The 10,348-nt window shown below is 49.4% G+C and overlaps 1 protein-coding gene across 1 annotated transcript; it reads left to right on the forward strand.

Annotated features, from left to right (window-relative positions):
* The first annotated feature begins 23 nt into the window (after positions 1–23).
* On the forward strand, positions 24–8,012 carry LOC140843010 (dehydrogenase/reductase SDR family member 1-like). The gene is made up of 9 exons (XM_073211442.1): positions 24–255; positions 687–869; positions 2,015–2,158; positions 2,314–2,393; positions 5,898–6,030; positions 6,344–6,487; positions 6,998–7,067; positions 7,409–7,489; positions 7,631–8,012. The coding sequence occupies exons 2-9, from the start codon at positions 720–722 to the stop codon at positions 7,765–7,767; spliced, it is 939 nt and encodes a 312-aa protein (XP_073067543.1). The 5' UTR covers positions 24–255; positions 687–719; the 3' UTR covers positions 7,768–8,012.
* The last annotated feature ends 2,336 nt before the right edge of the window (positions 8,013–10,348 follow it).

Consider the following 10,348-nt stretch of genomic DNA (forward strand, 5'->3'; position numbering starts at 1 on the left):
GCCTCCACCTGCCAATCCTGGTCCCCGCCCAGATTCGCCCAGATTCGCCCAGATTCGCCCGACCGCGCTTCGCACTCTGACCCGCCCGCTCCACGCTGTCCGCTGACTTGAGACAGAAGCGGACTTGCACCTCAGCCTCACACCCTGACCCAGTCGTAATCAGTGCGTCCCGCCCCCACGGCCGGAATCAAGTTCTCGATTCTGAGAACCGCGAGCCAGACGACGCCAGGATTCCGGAGGCAGCACAGTTGACAGGTGAGGAGCGCGACCTCCCTCGTTAGGACTCAGGGTCTCTGAGCCTCGTGCTCACCCCGGACACGGAAGACGTGCCCCCGGGCTCGGCCTGACGGGGCCAGCCAGCGGCCAGAGCCCCAGACCTCCAAGACTCTACTAGGACGCGCGGCGGCGACTGCCGCGCCAGAATCCCCCACCCAGTCAGCCCCAGTCAGAGAGTCCCAGGAGGTGTCCAGCCCTGGACAGACCCACCCACCCAGACCCCTTCTTCATTCCTTGCCCTCCCAAAGAGAACAGTCAGCCTTGAACTAGGGCCTGCACTGTTCTATCCCCTCTGAAATTTCTCTCCCATCAAAGGATCCCAGCCTTGGCTCCCCTTCCTGCCAACTGTCAGGGTTCTCCTCCACATACAAAACCTGCAGGCCTCTCAGAGCGAGTCTTTGCTTCTACAGGTTTCCCCCCGCCACCCCCTTTGCTTGTGAGTCATGGTAGCTTCCATGAAGGGCCAAGTGTGCGTGGTGACTGGTGCTTCCAGGGGTATTGGCCGAGGCATCGCCTTGCAACTCTGCCAAGAAGGTGCCACAGTATACATCACTGGCCGCCGTCTCGACACGCTGCAGGCCACTGCTCAGGAGGTGAGTGCTTCCTCTGGAAGGGACCAAAGAGACAGAAACCACCTGCCAGAGCCCTTCGCCTAATCCCTTACCTGAAACCATAATATTCCTCAACAAAATGTGAATAATCACTCAAAATGGGATAAATGAGCCCCCAAAATAACTTCCTATCAGGTTAAATTTTCCCACCAAGTGAGTTTTATGGAAACATTTCCTGTTTGAGAGTATCAGGGAATTTGGAGTTGCAACCAATGGGTTGTGGAACCTGTGCGTTGTTCTATTTTAGGCAAGACTTTATGGAACTGCAAGTGTACACTTGACTCTTCTACACATTTCAGTTAAATAAATATTTGAGTATGTTTGATTTCTAGGCAATGGCTGAAGCACTGGGGTTACCAAGATTAAAAGATCAACTTCTACTCTTGATCAAAAGATACAGTCCAGCAGACAAAGGCACAAGCAAATAATTTCAATGTAACGTGAATATGGTACATGATAAGAGGGAGAGGTGCACAGAGTGCTCTGTGAGTGCAGGAGAGCAGTTAGGAGGCAAGCTGCTAAGAAGGTGGGACCCAGAGCATGGATCTGCAGAACAGGATCATTCCTAAATAAGGTGATCTTCTTCCTCTGAAGTTAGAGGATGGGGGCACATTTGTAGAAGGTGAGGCAGAACGGGAAGCAGAAGTAGTTCTTGACTGAGAGCTTTGATTTCTCAGCTACCAGGCAGGGGCATTACTGGAATGAGGGTAACAGGGCTGGGGTTGAGTAGGTGTTCCACGTGGGTGGTGAAGGGTTGCAGCTGAGGGCATGAGAGATGGAAATGACCAAGGACAAGGAAAATGATAACTCATTTCTCAAGAACAACCTCCATGCCTTATTTGTTCCTTGCCCTTCACTTGCAGAGTACAATGCCTTAGGCTTCAGTACATGTTTACTGATTTTAAACTTGAGGTTCCAATCCACTTTGCTCCATAACGGGAGGACCTAGCATTCCTGAAACTCCTCGAACAGACACGAGAGGACGATACTGCCCACCATGGCCTTCAACTGCTGGCTTTCACTCCTGTGATTGCCTTCTTAGCTCCCAAGCTGGCATTTGAGGGTATTTGCATTATGTCTCACACTCATGTGGAGACTGTGAGCTCATTCCCTCTGTCCCTCTCCAGGCACAATCCCGAGGTGGCCGGTGTGTGCCCGTGGTGTGTGATTCAAGCCAGGAGAGTCAAGTACGAAGCCTGTTTGAGCAGGTGGATCGGGAACAGCATGGGCGTCTGGATGTGCTGGTTAACAATGCCTTTGCTGGGGCCGAGGTACTCGTTGAACTTTTATCCCAGCTCCACACTCCTGACCTCACCCTCTGACCTCTGAGTCTTCATCCCCACTCATTGTCCCTTCCACTGAAAAAAACCCTCATAGCTTCCTGCCTTCAGATCATCCCATTCATCACCCTCCCTGTGCCTTCCAGGCAATCCTGAAAAACAAAAACAAAACATTCTGGGAATGCCCCGCCTCCATTTGGGATGATATCAACGATGTTGGACTCAGGTTGGTGTTCCCCCTGCCCCACTGCAGTGGCCTGGGCTGCCCTCACTCATTTAGTCAGTCACTCATCCTGAGCCTGAACCTTTCCCCATATGCCCTCTCCATTTCCCTCTGACCTCCTTGTCTCTTTTTCCCTTCTTCTGTCCCATTTATCCACTTAACTCTGAAGAAGTTCCATCCAGGGAACGTCAATTTTTGCCTCGTTTGTCGGTAATGTTCCTCTAACTTGCTCATGGCCTCTCTACTGCCTCACTCTCTGCCCATCCAAGTACACGACCCAGAAGGCACCGTCCTTCCTCAGTAATGCCTATCGTCCATAGTCAATATTCACAGAAACTGTTAGAGGAAGAAACTGTTTGGTTTAAGATCAAAAGGTCAGGAAGAAAGAATGAATGCCAGCCATTTTAGACTGCACATCTTTACTCCAGACCCATAGGCAAAGGCATTCGTGAGGTCAGAGTTTCGTGGTTATACATACATCTGGCACAAGAGTGAATCGAAGCACAGCATTTAAAGTCTGCCCAACATGATATACACCAGCTGAGTCTCTGTTTCTTGCTGCTGAAACAATGGTACCCTTTCAGAAACTGCACTGCATGGAGGTGATCAGCCACCTATGGGAGTAACTAAGGGATTATCTGCAAATCTGTGACTAAAACATCTCACAATACCCAAGGCTTCTAATGGCAGCTCAAAGGAAGCAGGATTAAAATCCAATTGTGATTTCCAAAGTTAAAAAAAGACTATGAGGTCAGAGGGGGACAGTCAGTCAAGAGGCAAGAAAAGAAAACCCAAGGAGGTGAAACTGGCAACTCCCACATGCTTAGCCTGCCAAAGAGAGGGGCCTTGCACACCCTCACCTCTTGCCGGTGAGAGTTTTGAGACTGCAAGACCAGTATATCTTATTCCCCATTGCCCCCCGTCCCCACGTGAATGAGATATAGCTACTGTTAATAGCCTAGTATATATTCCACTATTCTTTTAAATACTCCACTGACAGGAGGCACCACAACTTACATATCTACTCCCTTATCTGTTGCAGTAGTGGAATTTCTGAGCCAAAATATGTACTCCTTAAAGATTTAATAAACATTATCAAGCCATCCCCCCAAAAGACCCCATCAATTTATAATCCCTTGACAATGAAGGACAGTATCTACTTCCCCATATCCTTAATCATGCTAGACGTATTAGGCTTCTTGGTCATGCAAGCTTTGCTATTCTGACAGGCCAGAGACACCTGAAGGATTTTTTTAATTCATACTTCCTTATTACTTGTGAAGTTGAACTTTTTTTTCATTTGTTTACTGGCTCTTTATTCTTTTGTGAGTTTCGTTTATGTTGTTATTCTTTTCACTTCAACTTATAAGAGATCTTTGTAGAATAGATTCCTCTAATGTATGTGTATATATATATATATATATGCATATATATTTTTCCCAATTTATTATTCATTTTTTGTAAGCATGGTCTCCCTGCCTCTCTGTACACAAACTTAGGGGTATTTCTATACATGTAGACAGATAGATAGAGGTCTTACTTTTAAGAAGTCAAGTCTGTCAGTCTTTTGTACTTTCTATCTTGCTGTGAACCAAGACAAGCCTTCCCCACCTCATGTGTTTATAAACACACGGTTGTGCTTTCTTTTAGTGTTTTTGTGCATTTACTTTTTATACTCATGTGTTTTATCCTTTTGGAATGCATTTTGATATAATAAATAAAGTAGAGAGCCAAGCCCACCAACCAAATAACTGTCCCGTTGTCCCAAATCCATTTACTGAATGACCCTTCTTTCCACATTGATTCAAAATGTTCCCTTTATGATTCACTGAATTCTCATTTGCACTTGGATCTAATTATTGACTGTTTCGTTGCACTGACTTATCTGTGTATGGATACCAGTACTGCATTGTTGTAGCTCTTAGGTTATTATACATCTTAACACAAGGTGGCGGGGTAGGAAGGGCATATCCCCCTCACCCACAAGATACTACTCCTCCTCTTTCAGAATTTTCCTGGAAATATTCACATGCTTATTCTCATTAAGCTTTAGATTATTTTGTGAATTCCTCCAGAAGTTTGATTGAGATATAACTCAAGTTGAATTTATGCATTAACTTAAGCAGAACTGATAGTTTACATGTTGTTTCCTCTTTGAAAAAAAATCTGCCAGTGCTTATTCTCTTCAACTAGATGGAATTTTACACTTTTACCGTATATATTCTGTATGTTTCTCAGGTTTTTTTCCCCCAAGCTATTTTAGATTTCTCATTGCTATTATGACGGTTCTCTTTTCTTTCATTAAATCTTCTAAAGATTGCCATTTCTCACCGTGAGATAATCGAAAAAATATATATTGGTCTCTGCATCCTGGTTCCTGACCCAGAGCTCCTAAAACTCTTGTAATTTCCTAAGTGACAGCACACTAGATGCATCTCTTGTCGTAATATTCGGTCTTTTACCCCGTCTCTAACACAGGGCTCTTAAAACTAGTAGGTTCCTGAGTGATGAGAGAACTAGAAGCATCTTTTGTTCCAGTGAGGTGACTTTGGGTGGGGCTCTGGATGTCTCCTGGATGGGGGCTGAGAACCAGAGTGACTAAACCACAATCAGAAGCTTGGCATTTTCAGCCCCACTCCTCATCCTCCAGAGAGGGAGTGAGGCTGTAAATGGAGTTAATAATTGATCTGCCTAGCAAGGAAGCCTCCATAAAATCCCAGATGTCAGGTTTGGAGAGCTTCCAGGTAGGTGAACACATGCACATATGGGGAGGGCAGGGCACCCTAACTCCACAGAGACAGAAGCTCCAGCACCCGCGACTCTCCCAGACCTTGCACCCTATGTATCTCTTCATCTGGCTATTGGTCCATATCCTTTAATAAACTGGTAAATATAAGTAAGTGTTTCCCTGGGTTCTGTGAGCCACTCTAGCAAATTAATCAAACCTGAGGGGGTCATAGGAACTGCTGATCTATAGCCAGTTGGTCAGAAAGAAGCACAGGTGATAACCTGGGCTTGTGACTAGTATCCAAAGTGGGGGGCAGTTTCATGGGACTGAGTCCTTAATCTATGGGATCTCACACTGTCTCCCAAAAGATAGTGTTGGAATTGAGTTGAATTCACGAGCCCTCTACTAGTGTCTGAGAGTTGCTTGTTGGTATTGGAGAGAACCTCCACACATTTGGTGAAAAGAAGTTCGGAAGTGAAATGTTCCCTGTGAAGGTCAAGGAGACACACAGGATAGAGAAACACCCAGTTGGGAAGAACTGGGTGTTTCTCCACATAGGAAATTAGAAAACTGAGTTTTCCCTTTGCACGCATCCATCAGTGGTAGATTTTCCCAATGTTGCTCTGAATGTGCCCTGAAACCCTTGATAGCCCAGCTCTGACTACAGACCTGTGGCTGGCTGACCACAGCCACTAGAGGGCAGAGGAAGCTGCCAGGGCTGCAGCGCCCAGGCCTGCCCTGACCAAGGCCCACTCTGCCTTCCTTGCCCCACCTTCTAGAGGACACTACCTCTGCTCGGTGTACGGAGCTCGGTTGATGGTACCAGCAGGCCGCGGCCTCATCGTGATCATCTCCTCCGTTGGGGGTCTGCAATATTTCTTCAATGTCCCCTATGGTGTGGGCAAAGCTGCGGTGAGGACCCAACAGCACAGGGTTTGGGGAGGTATAGAACAGTGATGGTACCCATTGCTTAGGAGATACAATACCCAGTGGTCAGAGTAGGAAGGCCAGCAGCCTTCCCTCTGCCCCTCCATAGACAGCTCCTTTGCCTGGGCTCCTCTCTGCTGGCCAGGGTAGGCAGCGTGCGGAGGGGGGAAGGTAGACAGTTGAGATGAAGCTCCTGGGAAGGGCAAGGGGCTGGGACATCCTCAGCAGAAGCAGGGAAGGTAAGGGAAGTGACATGGCCAGGCGCCCTGGTTCTCTCCTGCCTTCTCTCCCTCTACAGTGTGACAGGCTGGCTGCTGACTGTGCCCAGGAGCTGAAGCGCCATGGTGTCAGCTATGTGTCTCTGTGGCCAGGATTGGTGCAGACGGAAGTGATGAAAGATCAGATGTTGAAGGGAGACACTAACGATCCCCTGTTTAAACAGGTTGGCGAGGGGAGGGAAGGGAGGCAGGAATGCAGGAAATCACCCTCTGCATCCTCAATGACAAGACAGTGACGACAGAGCGTAAATACCCGGGAACTACTGGGCAGGCACAGGAGCACACACATCATGACCTATAATCCTGGGAGAGGGCTATTAGCGCCATCTTACACGTGGTGAAACTGAAACCCAGAGAGGTTAAGAAACTTGCTCGATGTTGCATATGCCCTAAGGGGAAGGCTGTCATGCTCCGAAGCCCGTACTCCTGACTTGTAAGCTGAAACTAACTTACAAAGTCCGGACATAGTTGGCACTCACCGATCCTTGCAGTGATGAGAGGGAGCGGGTCCAGGTGCCAGGGTGCAAGGCTCACCTGGATGTGGGGAGCAGGAGGTCCAGCACTTTCCAAGATACTGCAGGCGCTCTCTCCTGGGAAAGAGGCTGAAAGAGGGAAAGAGACTTCGCCCGTACTCTTGGAAACTAACCGTTCACTCCTCTGTCCCTGCATTTCAGCTCAAATTTAATTTCCCAACTGCCGAGACCACAGAAGTGAGTGGCAAATGTGTAGTGGCTTTGGCAACAGGTAAAGAGGTTGGGGGGCAGCTGCTGTAACCAGAAAGGGCAGGGAGGACCTGCAGGGCGCTGGCAGCCAGTTCTGGGGCCTGGCTTAGGGGATGGTTGAGGAACATGCCCTTCTTTTCTCGGGCTCTGGAGACCTGAAGGGTTAAGATGCCCAGTTTGAGGTTCGGGAGCCTCCGGAGCTGGCTCCTAGGAGGGGTGGCTAGGAGCCAGAGGCCCAGGAACGCAGGAACAGAGAGAAATAATTTTTGGCTCCCAAGCCTGTCTCAGTGGTGCCCAGTCACCACTGCAGACTTATCACCCTACCCCACTGCCATGCCATCTCAGCCATATGTGCACCCACAGACCCCAAAATCCTGAACCTGAGTGGGAGGGTGCTGCCGTCTTGTGACCTTGCTCGACGCTACCGCCTTCGTGATGTGGATGGTAAGAGCTCTGGCCTAGCAGCAGCCTGGTCCTCTGCCTCATGCTCCCTGCTCCTTCCTCCCTCACGCCCCACTCAGCCAAGCTGGAGGTGTCCAAGGAGTGAGAAACGAGGCTCTAACCCTTCTCTTCTGTGGCTTGCAGGCCGTCCCATCCACAACTATTTGTCTGTGAGCTCCGTTCTCTCCAATGGCACTAACATGGGCTGGCTGGCCTCCTACATGCCCGGCTTTCTCCGTGCCCCCAAGTGGATTTTAACTCTCTGCACCAGCAAGTTCTGACCTTCCTGGCCTAGCATCACAACTCTGCTCCTCCTTCGGGCCTGGGTTAGTGGGTCAGCGCAGCCTTCCCCACCTCCCCCATGCCCTCGATAGGAACAGCGTCTGCTGTGTGTCCTGAGTGAGTCCTGAGGGCCCTCACAGGCCCTTCTTTGGGCGTTGGTTTTCCTTGCCCCTACGTTTTACTTTTTGCCTTAGTTTTTTAAAAAGTGCTCTGGAGGCTAATAAAGGTTTCCTTTCTTCTTCAAGACGTTTTTGAGTGCTGATTTTGTGCTCTGCAGTGTTAAGCACTTGGGAGAAAAACTCAAAGATACTCCAGATGTTTAGGTTCTCAGGGAGCTCCAACCCCAGGACAGGGCTCTTTCCTCCAGATCTGTTCCTGCCTTCCCCACAGAGCTGCCCTTCTCAGGGACACTAGCCCTTCAGCTGCGATGCCTGTTTCCCAGCCCATCTGGGGGGCGGGGGCCCTCCCCAACTGGAAGCAGGCACACGCACTCTCGCACTACCGTCCTACCCCCTCATTCCACCGTTCCTCAGGGATGCCTGCTGCCTTCTGCTGGGCCCAATCTCGGGGTAAGGCCTGAGCCTGCCAGGGCAGATCCTTGGTGTTCATAATTGCCTGAGATTTGAGAGGACAGTACTGCCCAAATGCAAGTGAGAGGCAGAGGAAGAGGTGCTGGCACCGACACGCTCTCATCCTTCCCCTGGGGACCATACCATCTGAATTGGTTAGCATCTGCAGAACTGATGGCAAGAGCCCTTCAGGGCTGCCTTGTCTGCTCTGGAGCTGTCCCAGCCTGAGGCGAGGTAATGAGCGCGGGTGGGTTTCAAGAGGACCTGGGGCTACTCTGAGGGAGCCCTCCCTCCAGCAGCCTACCGGCCATCAATGTAATGGGATGGCTGCTGTATGTTCGAGGGGCAGAGGCCATATCGAATCTTCAAAAAAGGCAGGCTGAGACTGAGCCTTCCCAAGCCTGTGCACAGTGTCCGCAGGAGCTGACATCTTTCTGTAGCTTATGGGAAAGCCCTGGTTAGCATGCCAGTGGTGTGCAAGGGTGGCTCACTGGCTTGTGACAGCTGATCATGTGCATCTCTAGCATCTCTCCTGTCAGTGACATCATATTGGTTGCCTGAATTCAGCTGCAGTGAGAGGGTTCATACCACAGAGAACAAATGTTGCCAATCAGGCGTCACTTTTGGAGAGCCAGCTTATCGGCATGTGCCTGGCACTATGTACCTAAACTCTACCCCTCACCCAGGCACCCCATTTCGATCCCAGCAGTCAGAGCTCCACATCACCCTCCCAGCCCCAAATGCCTATTATCCCCTGAGGTTGGTGAGGGTGTGGGTTCAAACTGGCCTTTTCTGTTAATTGAGTTTTTTCCTCATTGTTAGTGAAGCATGTATTAGAGTGATACATCACTACCTTATGCCTTTATTGTTCTATGATGAGGAGCGTTGTGCCCCGGCTGTCTGGCGGTGGTTAAACATTGAGTTCTGGAAAAGGTTAATGATTGTATGATGTATAATACTGACTGCTTTCAAGTGTCACTTTGTGATCAATAAATATGAGAGATGCCTTTTCGGCACCACTCTTGCGCTGTTACGCCTTGAGTCCCCTGTCTGGTCCTTTCAGGTCTTCGACAACTCATCCTGTCTCCCTCCCTTCTGCTGGTCGGGGGTCGAGGAGTCCGACATGAGAGGAAGAGGCAGTTGCTTCTATGCCATGCAAATAAGGACCTCGGTATCTCCTGCAGTCTTCCACAGCCGTCACTAAAAGCCATCACCGGAACAAAGCCTAGTGTGGTGGCATTGTCTCCTAAAGCCGCAAGCAAGGTCTTGTGAGAAGAACATGGCTTCAGAGTCGTGCAAATTTGTGTGCAAATCCTGATTTCCCCACTTTGCAAATTAGATAACAAAGCACCAAGCAATATGTAGCCACTGAGGCTGCCAGTTCTTTTGACAAATATTTAGGGGCATGCTCTGCAGCAGGCACCTTTCTTCTCTTTGGGAGAGCACAGAACCAGACAGACCAGGCTCCAGCCCACAAGGGCCTTTCATTTCAGCCCTGGACGACCTTAGAAGTCATCTATACCTCCCACTTACTAAAGGAAGTGAGTGACCTGGGGCTTGAAGAGTCCACACCACACAGAATTAGACCTTAGTCCTGGTGGCCCCAAAGCCAAAGGGGACAGTGTCCTTCACAGTGCACCACCCTGCTTCCTCTGATGACATTGAATTGATCTTGGGAACGTAAGCAATAGAGTACAGAGCTCGAGAGAGTGAAATGTAGACAGTGAGTTTTGACTGGAGGTAGACAAGATTCAAAACCTGAGAAACCTAACAGTAGAGAGTCTCAGGACATTTGGGGGACCAACAGTCATTCAGAAAACATTTACGTGACACCTACGCTCTGCCCCGCACCATGCTAGACCCCAGGGGGGACTAGCTGAATTTGGTGAGATGGGTGCTATAGTAAAGTTTACACAGAATACCCTGAGAGTACAGGAGAAAGCAAATAGCTGCATTTGGATTGGAGGAAGTGATATTGACCAGGGACTTAAGGAATCTGGAGAGAGGTGGA

The sequence above is a fragment of the Manis javanica genome, chromosome 8, assembly GCF_040802235.1.
Source record: "Manis javanica isolate MJ-LG chromosome 8, MJ_LKY, whole genome shotgun sequence".
Taxonomy (NCBI): Eukaryota; Metazoa; Chordata; class Mammalia; order Pholidota; family Manidae; genus Manis; species Manis javanica.